The 18817-nt window shown below is 37.8% G+C and overlaps 1 protein-coding gene across 7 annotated transcripts in view; it reads right to left on the bottom strand.

Annotated features, from left to right (window-relative positions):
* Positions 1 to 18817, bottom strand: part of TLK1 (tousled like kinase 1) — a 168459-nt gene that overhangs the window by 75130 nt on the left and 74512 nt on the right. For all 7 annotated transcript variants that reach the window (XR_012421213.1, XR_012421212.1, XM_074009432.1 and 4 more), the window contains one exon: positions 17173 to 17244. Coding sequence is in view for 4 of the 7 variants with exons in the window: in XM_045368283.3 (XP_045224218.1) it covers positions 17173 to 17244 (72 nt within the window). In the remaining 3 variants the exon portion in view is untranslated. The remainder of the gene's footprint in view (positions 1 to 17172; positions 17245 to 18817) is intronic.

Raw genomic sequence — 18817 nt, forward strand, 5'->3', positions numbered from 1 at the left:
CGGCCAAAGACTGGTTTCAAAACTGCAACTCACTGGCTATTCTAATGATTCATACTTGGGTATCAAATTCAAAGCTATTATAATTTGAACAAATGGCATGACAAAACCTTTTTGCTGGCAGCTGGTAAAACAATGTTCAATTTTTATCCACATTTCTAGGCAAAACTTTTTGAACTAGATGTGAGACAGGAAAATGCTTGCTTCTTTGTATCCTATTTACATTTAAATAAAACGTGTTCATGAAATATGCACATCCGAATTCAAGGATGATTTTGAGCTGGTATGACCTGAAATTCACATAGTCTGTCTCTGTCCCAGAGTTAAAACTTTAATATTGAGAACTATTATCTGTAAATATTTACTTGAACCTTTGACCTCTAAAAGAAGATCTCTATTATAATGCTGATTTTAATATTTAGTATAAAAAATTTATGTATGCAAAATTTTGGAATCCTATCATCAAATAAAAGCATTTCCTTGTAGTTCTAAGTAAATCAAAATCATCGCGTCAGCAATTTGGAGTTTAGTGTATTTTCTGCTGTACTGCCTTTATTGTTTAATAACGTGTAATATAAAAGATGGTAGAACACCAATAAGAAGAAATTGGGTAACCACCCAACTAAATAAAACATGTGCTGTCTTACAGGTATACTTAAAGTATGCCAGCTCATACATTTTTGTAAAATTTTTGTAAACGCTGAAGGACTCTATTTACACATGCACAGCATTCACAACCGTTATCAGTACTCCAAAGAAATGTAATATTAAAACAATTACTTTTACGCTTAATTTTTAACAACTACCTAACTTAACATCCTCACATTGTGACTTCTGAAACTCCCATCACTTGGACCCACTGCATTCATACATGTTTAAAGGAGTATACTAAGTTTTTAATATTGATGAAAATGATTTTGTCTGTTATTTTCTTATCACTTACGTAGTCTATTTCTTGGCATTTTCCCTTCTCCGGCTATCCCTTTAAGGCTTTATTTGTTAAATACTATATACTATAAAATTAGAATAAAGTTGAACTTTCTCCCCTACTCAAATTACCTTGCCAGTAGTTTTCAAATCATACAAGAATAAAACAGCCATTTAGAACAACTGCTGAAGGGTGGGGGGCTGGGAAGTAACATTTTCAGATAATTTATTCTGGAAATGTTTGCATTTTGAGAGTGCTTATAATAGTCAAATTCAGAGCTGTGCTCTCATAACTTTTGACCCATTGTGACGCTCACAATGGAGTAACATACTCCTGTATCATACCCCTACAATTCCTTTGAACATGACTCCCTAGGTCTGTACAATTATTTCTCTGGTATACATACTTTTAAATGTAAATGCTGTATCGCAAAATATGTACACTTAGATTTTTAAAGATAATGCCAAATTGCACATTCAAAGCCAATATCAATTGACATGTTTACATTAACACTGTATAAGACTACTCAACAATCCTTTAAGATCTGCTGGGTCAAAAAGTGTTACTATTTTCTCTACACCAATACAACATTTTTTTATTATTATTATACTTTTAAGTTCTGAGGTACACGTGCAGAACATACAGGCTTGTTACATAGGTATGAATGTGCCATGGTGGTTTGCTGTACCTATCAACCTGTCGTCTACATTAGGTATTTCTCCTAATGCTATCCTTCCCCCATCCCCACCCCCTGACAGGCCCTGTTATGTGATGCCTCCCCCCAACCCACCCCACCCCGTGTCCGTGTGTTCATTGTTCAACCCCCACTTAAGAGAGAGAACATGTGGTGTTTGGTTTTCTGTTCTTCTGTTAGTTTGCTGAGAATGATGGTTTCCAGCTTCATCCATGTCCCTGCAAAGGACATGAACTCATCCTTTTTTATGGCTCCATAGTATTCCATGGTGCCAGTACAACATTTCTAATCAGAAAAAAAAGTGATCTTTTTTTTTTTCTTTTTCTTTTTATTTCAAGAGACAGGGTGGGCCGGGAGTGGTGGCTCAAGCCTGAATTCCAGCATATTGGGGGGCCAAGGTGGGTGGATCACCTGAAGTCAGGAGTTTGAAACCAGCCTGGGCAACATGGCGAAACCCCACCTCTACTAAAAATACAAAAAAATTAGACGGATGTGCTGGTGAGCACCTGTAGTCCCAGCTACTCGGGAGATTGAGGCAGGAGAATCGCTTGTATCCGGGAGGCAGAGGTTGCAGTGAGCTCAGATTGTGCCATAGAACTCCAGCCTGGGCAACAAGAGCAAAATTCTGTCTCAAAAACAAACAAAAAACCAAACCAAAACAAAACAAAAAAACAACAAAAAAGAAAGATGGGGTCTCGCTTTGTTGCCCAGGCTGGACTGTAACTCCTAGGTTCAAGTGATCCTCCTGCAGCAGGCTCCCAAGTACCTGAGACTACAGACATGTGACCATACCCAGCTTCTTTGTCCTTTTCTTAAATTGCTCTATCATATCTTTATTAGTATTGATTCTTAAGGCTGACTATACATCAATCATTTATAAAGCTTTTATTTAAAGCTCATGCTGGAATCTCCAGTCCAAATTTAACCATCTCTGGAAAAAGACCAAAGGAATCATTATTTTTAAAAAGGTCCAGAAGTGATGTTATGTATCATCAGGATTAGGAACAGTCTGTCTGTCTATCTAGGTTTATATATAAAATAATAAGTTGTATAGTTCCCACATATTCCACTTTACAGAATCTCTAAAATTAAGAATGTTATTCCTTACAATCTTCCATATTAAAGACCAAAATTATTACATATAGCAGAAAACTAATTAGGTTATAAAAAGTCAAATGGGTTGTCATGGTTACTTGGTTATTTTAGAAAAATGAGACTCTTAAAGAAAATTAGTAGAACATTCACTGTGTTCTACTGACATAAAAATACATCTTTCTAATATTTTTTAAACTAAAGAATAAAATTCTGAAACAAAATTTGTCAGTAATGTCAACTTGTGGTCAATGCTTTAAAAATCCAGTCTAAAAGCAACATTTATCAGATTAAACATTTGTGAAGTGCTGTTAGCTGAGGTATATCTTAGATTGGCAAATTTGATAATTACTGTAAGTTATCTGAAACCTAAATATTTCCAAAGAGTACCATTTTTGTCCAAAACTTATCAGGGTAATTTATATAACGAGTTATATATTACTTATATGGAAAGATTATAATAGCACAGTAGTTGAGCGCATCACTTTGAAATAAGGCATACTTTGGGATTCAAATTCTGACTCTGTTAACTTGTACCTGTGTGACTATGGACAAATTACTTACTCTGACCACCTGTTTCTAAATTTAGACATGTTAAACTTACGAAGTGGCAATCTAGCTCCATGGGTAACATGCTAAAAACTCTCTTTTTTCTCCTTCCATTAATGAGTTGGCTCTCAACCAGGCGAGATGGTATTTGGCAATATAGAGGCATTTTTGGTTGACACACTGGGGATGGGGGTAACGAGGCTGTAGATACCTAATGTGCAGAGGCAGAGATGCTGCTAAACATCCTACACTGCATGGGACAGGAACCCCACCCCCCAAAATTTATCCAGTGCAAAACGTCAATAACGTTAAGGGTGAGAAACCTTGCTTTGATGAATACATTAAGAATCATTTGTAGTTGCTACATAAAACTAACTGTATGATGTGCTTTTTTACTTTCATTCTGAGTTTACAGTGAAAATTACCAGAGGCTATATGACATGTGATGACAACTCACTGGATGATTTATGGATTATGTATTTGTGTATTCTAGGATTAAAACATTTTGTTTGAAATCCTAAAATGGTAAATACCAAATAGTTGTAACCAACATAAACAAAAGCTCTTTAGGGTCCTTGAATTTTTAAAGTTATAGAGCAGTCCTGACACCCAAAATTTGAAAACTGCTTTTGTAGATACACACATCCTGATCATAATACTAGGAAATGCTAGCAAGTGAGATGAGTATGCTAGAGGAAAAGTAGTAGCCTATTAAGGAGGTGGGTAGACAGTGATGTTACCCTGTCATGTTACCAGTCAACAACTATTTACTGAGCACCTATTATGGTAAAGCACTATACTGGGTTCCACTTTAAAAGAATGTCTTCACTCTTACAGTAATAGGCTGTTTTTCTCTTCCAATCTCGTTTCCACCAATCAGCTTAGAAGGTTCCTTTAAAAAAAATTATTTTTTAAAATCATTGTGGGTACACAGTAGGTGTATATATTTATGGGGTATATCAACTGTAACACAAAGGTGTTACACAATCCAATTATACTCTTTTAGTTTTTTTTAATATACAATTAAATTATTTTTGACTATACACACTCTGTTGTCCTAGCTAATACTAGGTCTTATTAATTCTTTCTATTTTTGAACCCATTAACCATTCCCCCTCCCCACCACCACCACTCTTCCCAGACTCTAGTAACCATCTTTCTACCCTCTATCCCTATAAGTTGCATTGTCTTAATTTTTTGCTCCCACAAATAAGTGAGAACATGTGAAGTTTGTCTGTCTGTGCCTGGCTTATTTCACTTAACGAAATGACCTCCAGTTCCACCCATGTTGTTGCAAATGACAGGATCGCATTCTTTCTTATGGTTGAATAGTACTCCACTGTGTATATGTACCACATTTTCTTCATCCATTCATCTGTTGATAGATACTTGGGTTGCTTACAAATCTTGGCTATTGTGAATAGTGCTGCAATAAACATGAGAGTGCAGATATCTCTTGGATATATCAATTTCTTTTCTTTTGGGTATATACCTAGCAGTGGAATTGCTGGATCGCATGGTAGCTCTATTTTTAGCCTTTTGAGGAAGCTCCGAACTGTTCTCCATAGTGGTTGTACTAATCTACACTTCCACCAACAGTGTATGAGGGTTCCCTTTTCTCCACATCCTTGCCAGCATTTGTCATTGCCTGCCTTTTGGATAAAAGCCATTTTAAACGGGGCGAGATGATATCTCATTGTAGTTTCGATTTGCATGTCTTAGAAACAATAATATTGGGCACCTTTTCATCAACTTGTTTGCCACTTGTATGTCTTCTTTTGAGAAATGTCTCTTCAAATCTTTTGCCCATTTTTAGATCGGATTATTATATGTTTTCCTACAGAGTTGTTTGAACTCCTCATATATCCTAGTTATTTATTCCTTGTCAGATGGATAGTTTGCAAATATTTTCTCCCACTCTGTGGGTTATCTCCTCGCTTTGCTGATATTGTTTCCTTTGTTGTACAGAAGCTTTTTAATTCGATGTGATCCCGTTTATCCTTTTTTTTCTTTCTTTGACATGGGTCTCCCTCTGTCACCCAGGCTGGAGTGCAGTGGCCTGATCTCGGCTCACTGCAAGTTCCAACTCCTGGGTTCACGCCATTCTCCTGCCTCAGCCTCTCGAGTAGCTGGGACTACAGGTGCCTGCCATCACGTCCAGCTAATTTTTTGTATTTTTAGTAGGGACGGGGTTTCACTGTGTTAGCCAGGATGGTCTCGATCTCCTGACCTAGTGATCCACCCGCCACGGCCTCTGAAAGTGCTGGGATTACAGGCATGAGCCACCGTGCCCGGCCCCATTTGTCCATTTTTAGCTTTGGCTGCCTGTGCTTGTTGGGTATTACTTAAGAAATCTTTGCCCAGACCAATGTCCTGGAGAATTTCCCCAGTGTTTTCTTGTAGTAGTTTCATAGTTTGAGGTCTTAAAGATTTTAGTCTTCAATCCATTTTGATTTTTGTATATGGTGAGAGATAGGGGTCTAGTTTCATTCTTCTGCATATGAACATCCAGTTTTTCCTACACCATTTATTGAAGAGGCTGTCCTTTCCCCAATGTTTGTTCTTGGCACCTTTGTCAAAAATAACTTCACTGTAGATATATGGATTTCTATCTGGGTTCTCTGTTCTGTTCCACTGGTCTATGTGTTTCACTGATCTATGTGTCTGTTTTTATACTAGTACAATGCTGTTTTGATTACTATAGCTCTGTAGTATAATTTGAAGTCAGGTAATGTGATTCCTCCGGTTTTGCTCTTTGCTCAAGATAGCTTTGGTTATTCTGGGTCTTTTGTGGTTCTATACAAATTTTAGAATTATTTTTTCTATTTCTGTGAAGAATGCCATTGGTATTTTGACAGGGATTACATTAAACCTATAGATTGCTCTGGGTACAATGGACATTTTAACAGTATTGATGCTTTCATTCCATGACCATGGAATATGCTTCCATTTTTTTGCATACTCTTCAATTTCTTGCATCAATGTTTCATAGTTTTTAGTGTAGAAATCTTTTACTACTTTGATTAAGTTAATGTCTAAAAGCCGGGTGCAGTGCCTCACGTCCGTAATCTCAGCACTTTGGGAGGCCAAGGGGGGCAGATCACTTGAGGTCAGAAGTTCAACCAGCCTGGCCAACATGGTGAAACCCCGTTTCTACTAAAAATACATTTAAAAAAAAAAACTGGCCAAGCTTGGTGGTGGGCACCTGTAATCCCAGCTACTCGGGAGGCTGAGTCAGGAGAATTGCTTGAGCTCAGGAGGCAGAGGGTGCAGTGAGCTGAGATCGCGCCATTATACTCCAGCCTGGGCAACAAAGCAAAAACTCCATCTTAAAGAAAAATAAAATGTTGGGTGTGGTGGTTCGCACCTGTAATCCCAGTTACTCGGAAGGCTGAGGCAGGAGAATTGCTTGAACAGGGGAGGTGGTGGCTGCAGTGAGCCGAGATGATGCCACTGCACTCCAGCCTGGGCAACAGAGCAAGACTTTGTCTCAGAAAAAAAAAAGGTTAATGTCTACATACTTCGTATTATTTATAGCTATCGTAAATGGGATTACTTTATTGGTTTCTTTTTCAGATTGTTCGCTGTTAGCATATAGAAATGCTATTTTTTTTCTAATACTGATTTTGTATCCTGCAACTTTACTGAATTTATCAGTCCTAATAATTTTTTGGTAGTCTTTAGGTTTTTTCAAATGTAAGATTATATCATCTGCAAGCAAGGATAATTTGACTTCTTCCTTTCCAATTTGGATGCCCTTTATTTCTTTCTCTTGTCTGACTGCTCTAGCAAGGACTTCCCGTTCTATACTGAGTTACAGTGGTGAAGGTGGGCATCCTTGTTGTGTTCCCTTAGAAATTCCTTGCTGTAAAAAACAAACACTGAACCACATCAAATATACTTTTCTAAAGGGTAATACTTAACAGCTGTTTGTTTGCTTGCTAAATAGCTTACAAAACCATTTCAAGATTTCATGACCTACAAGAACTCAACTAGACAGAATATATCGTAATTTCCAATTGGCTACTTAAACATTAAAAAAAGCTTCCTGAAGAATTCTGATACACATATTCTTCTACCTTTATGGAAACAGATGTACAAAGCCAGGATGAGCCTCACATTTGGTTTCCAGTCCACTTTTCCTTCCAAGACACTAATAAGCATGAACATGTTCAAGCAGGACTCACATCTTTTGCTATGAATCTGGTTAATACAATATATTTTAGTGTCAGATACTCTAATTTCTGCCTGAATATAGGTCTCTAAAATAGTGTGTCCTTTAATATATAGTGGTGAATTAAATACTATTTTCTCTTTAAAAAAAAAAAAAGTTACAAAGTAATTTCAGGTGTTTCACAGGAACTATTAAGTCTAATAACTCATGTTTATTTGTCTTAATAACAGAGAAGAGAACAAATTTAACATTCCCCTGCCCCCCTGCTTTTTTTTCTTTCTTTTTCTTGAGACAGAGTCTTGCTCTGTCATTCAGGCTGGAGTGCAGTGGTGCAATCTTGGCTCACTGCAACCTCCGCCTCCTACGTTCAACTGATTCTCCTGTCTCAGCCTCCTGAGTAGCTGGGATTACAGGCATGTGCCACCACGACCAGCTAACTTTTGTATTTTTAGTAGAGATGGGGTTTCGCCCTGTTGGCCAGGCTGGTCTCGAACTCCTGACCTCAAATGATCTGCTTGCCTCAGTCTTCTAAATGCTGGGATTACAGGCATGAGCCGCCCCTCCTGGCCACATTCCCCATTTTTTATGTTACAAAATAATACCATTTTCCATGTATACAAAGAGTACTTGCTTTCAAGACATCATTACTGTACATACTGTTCATTGTATATAGCAACATTGTTGCGTATCATGCCTCAGTAAAAACAATGACATAGGCCAGAGGTGCGGTGGCTCACGCCTGTAATGCCAGCACTTCGGGAGGCCAACGCAGGCAGATTATTTGAGGTCAGGAGTTTGAAACCAGCCTGGTCAATGTGGTGAAACCTTGTCTCTATTGAAAAAACAAAAACTAGCCAGGCATGGTAGTGGGTGCCTACAATCCCAGCTACTCGGGAGGCTGAGGCCGGAGAACCACTGAGCCCAGAAGGCGGCGGATGCAGGGAGCAGAGATCGTGCCATCGCACTCCAGCCTGGGTGAGAGAGCGAGGGAGGGAGGGAGGGAGGGAGGGAAGGAAGGAAGGAAGGAAGGAAGGAGCAGAGATCGTGCCATCGCACTCCAGCCTGGGTAAGAGAGCGAGGGAGGGAGGGAGGGAGGGAGGGAGGGAGGGAAGGAAGGAAGGAAGGAAGGAAGGAAGGAAGGAAGGAAGGAAGGAAGGAAGGAAGGAAGGAAGGAAGGAAGGAAGGAAGGAAGGAGCAGAGATCGTGCCATCGCACTCCAGCCTGGGTGACAAAGCGAGGCAAGGAAGGACGGAAGGAAGGACGGAAGGAAGGACGGAAGGAAGGACGGAAGGAAGGAAGGAAGGAAGGAAGGAAGGAAGGAAGGGAAAGAAGGAAAGGAAAGGAAGGGAAAGGAAAGGAAAGGAAAGGAAAGGAAAGGAAAGGAAAGGAAAGGAAAGGAAAGGAAAGGAAAGGAAAGGAAAGGAAAGGAAAGGAGAAAGGAAAGGAAAGGAGAAAGGAAAGGAAAGGAGAAAGGAAAGGAAAGGAGAAAGGAAAGGAGAAAGGAAGGGAGAAAGGAAAGGAGAAAGGAAAGGAGAAAGGAAAGGAGAAAGGAAAGAAAAAGGAAAGGAAAGGAAAGGAAAAGAGAAAAGAAAAAAGGAAAGGAAAGGAAAGGAGAAAGAAAAAAGAGAAAGAAACGAGAAAGAAAACAGATAAAAGAGAAAGAAATGAGAAAGAAAGAGAAAGAAAGGAAGAAAGAAAGAAATGACATAAAAATAGTAAGATTTCTGGTAAGAACAAAGTGATAAAATACTAGCAGAGAGATAAAAGATAGAGGTGGTCATTAAGTAGAACACCACAAACATCATTTATTACACTAACATATTTTAGAAAATAATTTAGGAAGCAAGACAGAATATTTCTTAAAATTTATGATAGGTGTCGAACATCTTAAGAAGCAGAACAGATTTAAACAGAGTAAGTCAAAAGCAAGGTAATTTATTCAGGGGCAAAAGTCCTAAAAATGTAACTTTCAGAGATACTTATCCCATCCATCAGTAAATCGATTTTTAAAGTCTCTTCTTTCTTACTAGGTACTCAGAGTAAGGCATTAAAAAAAAAAGATTTCTCCAGGTTACAGCAAATAAATATAGATAAATTAAAATTTAATGAAAATGTTAACAAAACTTAAGGCCAGTATTACCTCTATTTTCAAATAGAATCATAGCTAAGCACTAGTGCTTAGAATCACACTAAGCACCAGCTAAGCACTAAGCACTATTAAAAGGGTAAAAAAGAATGTATGAGAAAGTGGAGGTGGGTATGTATATAAAACAAGGTTAAATCAGGAAATGCTCTAGATGCAACAACTGTCTCAGCTTCCATATATCCATAATTTAAAATTCATAACTCAAAAATCCAAAAATATACTTTGATGAAAAATACACAGTAATTTAAGGTCAGCGGATAAAGGCTTAAGATTTGCTAGTTACCCAGGAAAATGGGGGGAAAACCACTTTGGTTATAAAGATAGTATATATTTTAACTTGTTCAAATCTGATTTAGATTATACAAAAGTATTCCAAAAGACGAATATTAAGGATTAAATTGAGAAAAATAATTTGATATATGTCTGCTTTATAAACACGAATATTATGGAGTATATTGTATATAAGCACACATGTATAAACAGACATAACTGTGCTTCTCCGACATTATTAAAAATGATGTAATTAAATGATATATTCAGTCACAAATATCCCAACTTCAGTAATAAATAAATAAAGCAGATAAATGTATCCCAGATGGAGGAAAAATGGTTATGGTTTTAATAATCATTATGAATACCAAATGAGCTAAAAGATGCATAATCTAACTTAGCATCTTGGGCTTCGGTAGAGACAGCAACTGTACAGAACCTGAAGGTGCTACGGTTTGACTATGTGCCCTGAAGTTCAACGTAGAAACTTACTCCGTATAGTAAGAATATTAAGAGGTTGGGGGGATGCAGGCGCAGTGGCTCATGCCTGTAAACCCAGAACTTTGGGAGGATGCAGTGGGCGGATAGCTTGAGGTCAGGAGTTTGAGACCAGCCTGGCTAACATGGTGAAACCCTGTCTCTACTAAAAATATAAAACTTAGCCAGCCATGGTGGCAGGCGCCTGTAATCCCAGCTACTCAGGAGGCTGAAGCAGGAGATTCCCTTGAACCCAGAAGGCAGAGGTTGCAGTGAGCCAAGATCGTGACACTGTACTCCAGCCTGAGCAACAGAGCAAAACTCGGTCTTGGCAGGGTAGAAAAAAAGAAAAAGAGGTAGGGGCCTCATGAGTGGATTAATGCCATTATTGTAGGGATGGGTTCATTATTGACAGAGCAGGTTCCTGATTAAAAGGATGAGTTGAGCCCAATTCTCCCTCTCTGTCTCACACACTCACTTCTGCCTTCCATCTTCTACCATGCGGTGATCCTCATTTGATGCTTGATACCATGCTCTTGGACTTCCTATCCTCTGGACCCAAGAGCCAAATAAACTTCTGTTCATTATAAATTACCCAGTCTGTGATATTCTGTTAGAGCAGCAGAAAATGAAGACACAAGATCATTGTGTTTGGATAGTGAAAGTGCTACAAGGAGAAGTGCAAATAGGTGGATCATGGCATGTTTCAAAACTTAGAAAACACTGAGCAGGGCACAGTGGATCACACCTGTAATCCCAGCACTTTGGGAGGCCGAGGCGGGTGGATCATGAGGTCAGGAGATCGAGACCATCCTGGCTAACACAATGAAAGCCCGTCTCTATTAAAAAAATACAAAAAATTAGCCAGGCATGGTGGTGGGCACCTGTAGTCCCAGCTAGTCAGGAGGCTGAGGCAGGAGAATGGTGTGAACCCAGGAGGCGGAGCTTGCAGTGAGCCAAGATCGGGCCACTGTACTCCAGTCTGGGCAACAGAGCAAGACTCTGTCTCAAGAGAAAAAAAAAAAAAAACTTTCAAAACACTGGTACTCAAGAAACATGGGCTCTTATCCTCATAAAAGAATGTGGGCTCTTAGCCAGCAGGTTAGGTACATGACCATATTTCTAACTCCTTCAGGTATTCTAAAACATTTAAATAAAGGATGAGTGGCCCTGGTACACTCTCTTCTCTGGTCCTCCCATAAAATTTTTCAGTCCTCAAATCCACAACCCACTCATGCTTCTTTCCTTTCAGCAGATAACCTATTTTCACTGTTAAGTAAGAGAAAGGGTTATCAGATATGCAAGTTCATCTACCCCAATTCAGGGGAAAGATGTTCCTAGTCCTGACTATGAATAACCCTGCCCACCCAGGGTCTGGATTTCACCCATTCGTTCCTCCTCCAGGAAAAGATGTTTGGTTTTGTTTCTCTGTTCCTCTCTCTTCAGCACTTTGTCTCCAATACAGCTCTGCTATGACTCTTTCCTTAGCACATGATTTGTCAAGCCTGTTTGACTCTAGATATTGTCTCCTTTCCTTCACAGTCAAGGTTCTGCCAAAAGCAGTCAATATTTGCTGTCGCTATTTCCTCATTTTCCAATTTCTCCTCAATTAACTACAATCTGGCATTTTGTTCCCATTAATCTACTAAAATTAAGTCTAAGTGTAAAATTCTTAGTCACTTTTTACAATCACTATCTTAACTGACTTCTATGACATTTAATTCTACTTACTATTACTTTCGGGTCTCCGGACCCCTCTATAACTTTTAAAAAATTGTTAAGGACCCCAAAGAGGTTTTATTTACATGTGTATAACTATAGATCTTTAACCATTTTAGGATTTTAAACAAAAACATTATAACACTAGAATATACTAGTGTAAAAGAATAAAAATGAATAAATCAGAGTGATATCACACGTTAAACAGCTTCTGGAAATTTTCATTGTGAATTCATGAGATAATGAAAGTTAAAAAGTCAAATAATGTGTTAGCACTTTTATAAAAAACACTTGACTTTGTTGACTCCTTGGAAGAATCGCAGGGGACCCCTAGGAATCCTCAAACCACACTCTAAGATCTGCTTATCTACAACCAAGCCTTTTTAATTAACACCTATGCCAAAGACCCCTAGGTCTTCTTGTCTAGCCTGATCTCCTTCCTGAGTTCCAGATAGCTTCTACTATACCATCTACACTTGTTATCTTCCTTCTGTGATGCCTATCTCAAAGGCACTCTAGCTAGATCCCTTTAAATCATCTTAGGCTCCTCCCTTTCCTTCTTTATGCTAATTCCAAGTCACCAAACCCTACTGATTCTACTTTTTAAAAGCCTAATGAAGTCTGGGCTCAAGGGCTCACACCTGTAATCCCAGCACTCTGGGAGGCCAAGGCAGGCAGATCATGAGGTCAGGAGTTCGAGACCAGCCTGGCCAACACAAACCCCATCTCTACTAAAAATATAAAAATTAGCAGGGCACGGCGGCGCATGCCTGTAGTCTCAGCTACTTGGGAGGCTGAGGCAGGAGAATTGCTTGAACCTGGGAGGCGGAGGTTGTGGTAAGCTGAGATCATGCTACTGCACTCCAACCCAGGGAACAGGCGAGACTCCAGCTCAAAAAGAAAAAACAAAAACAAAAAATCTAATGAAATCTAGAAGCTTGTTAGAAATGCAAAATTCTACCCCAGACCTACTGTCATAAACATTAAGTGATGCATTCGCACAGAACAGTTTGAGAACCACAGCCTTAGGTGGTGATAGTCTCAGTACCCAAAGTTAGAGAATCCGAAGAAGGCAGAGCCCAAACAGCAAACTTGAAAATACTAGTTAGAAGTCCTTTTATCTCAAGTTTTTCCTCCTAATATTAAACCTTGAAGGTTTTAAAGTTTTATAAAGAAGGCAGTATTCCTTAACAAAGTGATCTTCCTAACTTGGGTTTCATGTCCCTCCAATCCAATCCTCTACATTGCTATCTGCCTTTTACCTCTACTTTGTCTTTTGTTTCCCCTGTTTCAATGGCTCTCTACCTGAAGTCCAAATTCCTTACTATGAAATACAAGGGTCTTCAAAACCTGACCCCTGCCTACCTTTCCCCATTTCTGCATATACTCCCTCTATCAGAAGTCTGAAAACCAGGGGAATCACCGAAGCAGCTGGGTATTTTTTAAAGCTTTTCAGGAGATCTAAAGAGCAGTAGCGGCTAGAATCACTGTCCTCTCTTAAACTAAACTATCTGTCATACTCCCATGTAAAAGCAAACACAGATCCTAGTCCCTCTGTATACCTTCTTTTCATACCTCGCTCTGTCTTATGGGATGAATTCACGGCCTCTCTTAAAAACTCAATGATCATCTCTTCTTTGAAGGAAGACTTCTTTCCTTCCTTTCCCCTACAGGCAAATGAAATTGGTGTTTCTTGCACTTTGCTTCCATAGTATCTTGTGCTTGTATCTGTTACAGCACAGCCTACATTGTTCATGAAGCAGACTGTCTAAATGTTTGTTCTACTAAACACTGATTTCATTTGAAGGCAGGGATTGTATCCTATTCATCTTTATACTCTCTGTGATTAGGCAGAGACTATAAGTTAATAGATATGCAATAAATGTTTACTGAAAATACCCTGAGTTTTCTGGAGACTGCTGAATGGACCAGGAGTGATGTAAAATAAAACAAAATCAAAACAATACCTTCCTACCTACCATCTTCTTTCATTTACAAGAGGAAAAACTTTTTCATTCTATTTAATTCCACATTTACAAACAAAAGTCAGATTCATATATAAAATAAACCGCATACAAACTGAAATAAAAATTTCACTTGAAGTAGATTAATCAACCTAACAATGACAATTGGATGCTTTCCAGTTTTAATAGTAAGGGTAGAAGAAAACAAGAGGATTCTGGATGTCTGAAAGAGAGGATGTCTGAAAGGAGGAAACAAAGTACAGAAAAGGGATTGTAGTGAGTTAAAACCATCACAAATCCTAAGAGGGATTCAACAGAAAAAGTCCAATTGGTGAACTACAATAGGGTATGCATATTAATTATATTAAAATATGGATACAAATTTCAGGAATCCAGGGTGGGGTAAGGGTGGTAGGAGACAGCAGTTTAAAAAAAAAAAAAAGTAATAAACTGGCTGGGTATGGTGGCTTACGCCTGTAATCCCAGCTACTCAGGAGGCTGAGGCAGGAGAATCGCTTGAACCTGGGAGACAGAGGTTGCAGTAAGCCGAGATCACGCCACTACACTCCAGCCTGGGCGATAGAGCGAGACTCTGTCTCAAAAAAAAAAAAAAAAAAAAAGTAATAAACCTTCCAGTACTATTTGCTCCCAAAACCAAAAACTACTATTTTAAAAAATGTAGTAAATCAGAGAATGGATTACCAAAATAGTGACATCAGAAGACAATGAAATACTTCATAAACTTTACTACTAGGAGTACTAGGAAAAACCAAAGTACTTCTATCCTGCAATTGCAACTGTTTCTTCTCATGTTTACTTAATGATCTATAAATATCTGTATTTTGATATGTATAAAATTTCATCCCAAAGGAATTTATTAAGGTATCAACTATACAGATAAAACCTGGGAATCATTTTCCAGATAAGCAACTTCTTAAATGGAAAGATACACTAAAATAATAATAATAATAATAATAATAATAATAATAATGGTAATAGTAATTATTTCTTTGAATCTTAAGGACAATGTATAATCTGTAGTCATTTCTGTGCCACTAGACTTAACCATTAATTTGTAAAAATCCAAGACAGAGAATACAGAACAGCAAAAGCCAAAACATTTTTCTTTCTTTTTTTTTTTCTTAAGACAGGGTTTCACTCTGTCGCCCAGGCTGGAGTGCAGTAGCACAATCATGGCTCATTGCAGCTTCGACTTCCTAGGCTCAGGTTATCGTCCCATCTCAGCCTCTGGAGTAGCTGGGACTACAGGCACATGGCACCATACCCGACTAATTTTTTGTGTTTTTTGTAGAAAGGGGGCTTTGCCATGTTGCCCAGGCTGGTCTCGAACTCCTGGTCTCAAGCAATCCTGCCTCAGCCTCCCAACATGCTGGGATTACAAGTGTGAGCCCCAGTACATGGCCCAAAAGATTTTTCAAGATTTTCTATTGCTGCCCCAAATGTCAAAACTTCAATACAGATAAAGCTAAGTATATCTAATGATTAACCAAATTGTGTTTCATTGCAAATGCCAGTATGGTCTTTTAAGAAACAAAAACATGTTTTAACTAAAAATATAGCCAAAAGTGATCCTTGGACTCTTTAAAGGGAAGCTGAATTCTCTTATGGACTAATTCCTCTGAAAAAATCCAAATACTAAATCTATAACTTATATTTGGAATATGGGTACCTATAAAGAACATGTAACTGTGATAAGTGATCTAACTTCCACCATGTTTTGCTTTTTAAAAAAATCTATCAAAAATATCATATTTAGTGAACAGAAAAGAGAAGTATCTAAAATTATTTTATTGCTCTTCATAACACAAATGCCTATGAAAGAGGAGGCAGGTGAAATTACTAAATATTTCCAATTCTGGGAAAATATCAAGAAATGTTCCAAAGTCCAGGAAATATAAAGTGAGAACATTCTTGATATAGTTTTAAAAAAAACTTTGACTAGAGCTAAACCTACAATTTTCAAAGACTTAGTATAAGTATGTTAATTTTTTTAAAGCTAAACTGATAATCTGATGCTACAGGGGCTACTAACGCTTACCTCAAGGGAACCTACTGCAGATAAAGTCCCGTCACTTGCACAGTCCTTTCAGCTGCCTGCCAGTTGTTTCTGTGGAAGGGAAAGCCTGATGAGTGAGAGCCCTATGCCATACTCCTTTGGAGTGTCAGGGTGCCTGCACAGAACTGCACGCAACTCTCTACCTAGAGATTTCTAGATGCTTTCAATAACACAGAGCTAAAAAGATGCCACCTTTGAAGTTCCCTTTCTTCTGAACAGTGAAACAAAATGCCTAAGAGTCTCTGAGTGCTAATGAACTACTGGTATTATCAAGGTGATAGGTCTATACTAACCAAGTAGAAAAAAGACAAAAATGGATCAAGTAGAAATAAGATTGACAGGGAAAATACATACACACACACGTGACAGAACCATATCATCCAAGGAGAGAAAAGGCTATATCCACAAGAGTCAAGCTGTAACATCAACAAATGAATGCTAAAACCCACGGAACTTCCTGTCACCCATTTTTAAAATATGTCAAGTATATCATGCTCAGAGTAAATTATACCATGGATCCAAATGCCTGCTTGTAAAATCCCAGATATTTTCTTGGTGGGATCAGTAAATGGGTAAAAGGGGGAGGGATTAAGAGGGGAGGGAATTCTTCAGATTTTTTAAAATACAAAAAGTGAAAACCGGCAGCATGATTCCATAAGAAATTCTAAAAAGAGGGAAAAAATGTGTATCTGTATCTCAGAAAGTACATAAACTCTTACTAAGGATCAAACTAAAAGGGAAGAATAAAGAGAAATAATAGAAAACTGGGAAACCCAACATACTTAAGAACCACCTTCCTCTCACAGAATTATGAATGGCTAATAACTGTCTTCAGTAAGAATATATATTCATCATTCATTTACAAGTTCAGCTACATAACCAAAGAAACTGTATTTTCTTTCTAACGCCAAATGCAATCTTCAATCTGAATGTTGTGCTTCGTAAGGCAGAACAAAACATTCCTATAAGAAACTTTAAAAGCATTAACCTTTAGCAAAAGAACTGATGAAGAAACAAAAAACTAATTAAAACGGTGATTCCAGCTTTTACTTTAATAGCACGATATTTAAACTGAAATTACTTACCTCTGATTCTTTGTCACTTAAAGATCCCAAGCTTCCAAAACTGTGATTAGAGCTTTCGTTATTTGTTGAGGCCTGTTAAAGATTTTTTAAAAAGTAAAAATTAGGAGTAATTTTTTAAAGCACTGGAAGTAATTTTAAACAAACATATTACAAAGTACATAATCTATCTTCATAAAGTAGAATTCCTTTAAACAAGGAAGCCAAATGAGGTAAAAATAAATACTACATTCTTAACACTACAAATACTCTGAAAAGTTTTATCAAGTCAATAAACTTCCACTGTGTTTTAGGAACTGACTTCTATTAGCTGGTTTTTTAAATCCCAGTTCAAAAGCAAAGGAATTGAGCCATTGTTAGAATGACAAGATCCCTAAAATTATTACTCAATGTATTAAAACCTAATGCTACCTTTGGCTGAAAGTATTATTTGGGCTCTTCAGGTCCCTTGACAATTATCAAATTCCATCACGTTTGAAACACACCTCTTTGCCTTTCTCCGTATTAACAAACTGTCTTTTTTTTTTTTTTAATTTGTTTTAACTCGATCTCTTCAAAAAAATCTTTGACCATCTTGACCATTTTAATTAATTGCTTTGCTCAAGAACTTCTCCATTTCCTTGACAGTATTTTTGAACTGTAACCAAGAAAAAAGAGCTAACATTCTGTAGCATGATGTCTGCTTTGTTTCCAATATGCTTCTATGATGCTTCTATGCTTCTGTGACTTTTTTGTACCATCAGTACATCAGATCAAAGTCTTCCAGAAATGCTTAGACAAGGAGGCTGACAGATTATGGCATATATGTCAAAGATGAGGCAAGAATTAACATTACATACAGGCAAGCCAATTGATATCCTCATGTTTCACCTCCACTTGTAACAGGAGTGGCTGCTAATCCTACTATTAACAGGTTGCAAGTTGGACTATAATTATATAATTGAAATTAGATTAATTTCCAAAGTGACAACTCTGAGCCACTGCATACATGCCCAGTACTATGCTGGATACTGTAAAAGCTGCTGTCAACAAAGGATAGCACTTGAACTAATTACAATTCAAGTAGTACTGGGAATAAGTTATAATCTAATTATGGCAAGATTATCAAATTTGAAACCGCAACAATTAAGAAGTAACACATTAGAAAGATTCTAGGACAATAAGGGCAGTGGCAAAGTGTTTGAGCATCTGTAAATACCCACCAAAATAATGTATAAAACTAAATAGTAAACCAAAAACCCATGGGCAACATTTACAACAAAACTAGATGACAAGAATCTCCATGAATCCCCCTCAAAACAGCAGATTTAAACAAGTCAACAACAACCATAGATAATGTATGGTATCATTATCAATATGGGAGGAAACAGAAAGAAACAGATGTCTGATAACCGAAAACAAAAGACACCTAAAACAGCCAACAAGTAGGTACAGAAGCTAGGTTAACTTAAGTACAGAAGGGTTTTGCACTTTCAATTAGTGACTTAAGAGGGAGGAGTCCACGGTTACGTCTAAGAAGTGAGAGCAGTCTGGCCTCTACGAATCCTTGAAACTGATCTTTACATAACAGGGTGGTACAATGAGTATAAATTACTGGGTGTGGAATGAAAATTGAGTACTAGATAGGTACAATTACAATAATGGAAAG

The sequence above is a fragment of the Macaca fascicularis genome, chromosome 12 (genome assembly GCF_037993035.2).
Source record: "Macaca fascicularis isolate 582-1 chromosome 12, T2T-MFA8v1.1".
In the NCBI taxonomy this organism is placed as follows: Eukaryota; Metazoa; Chordata; class Mammalia; order Primates; family Cercopithecidae; genus Macaca; species Macaca fascicularis.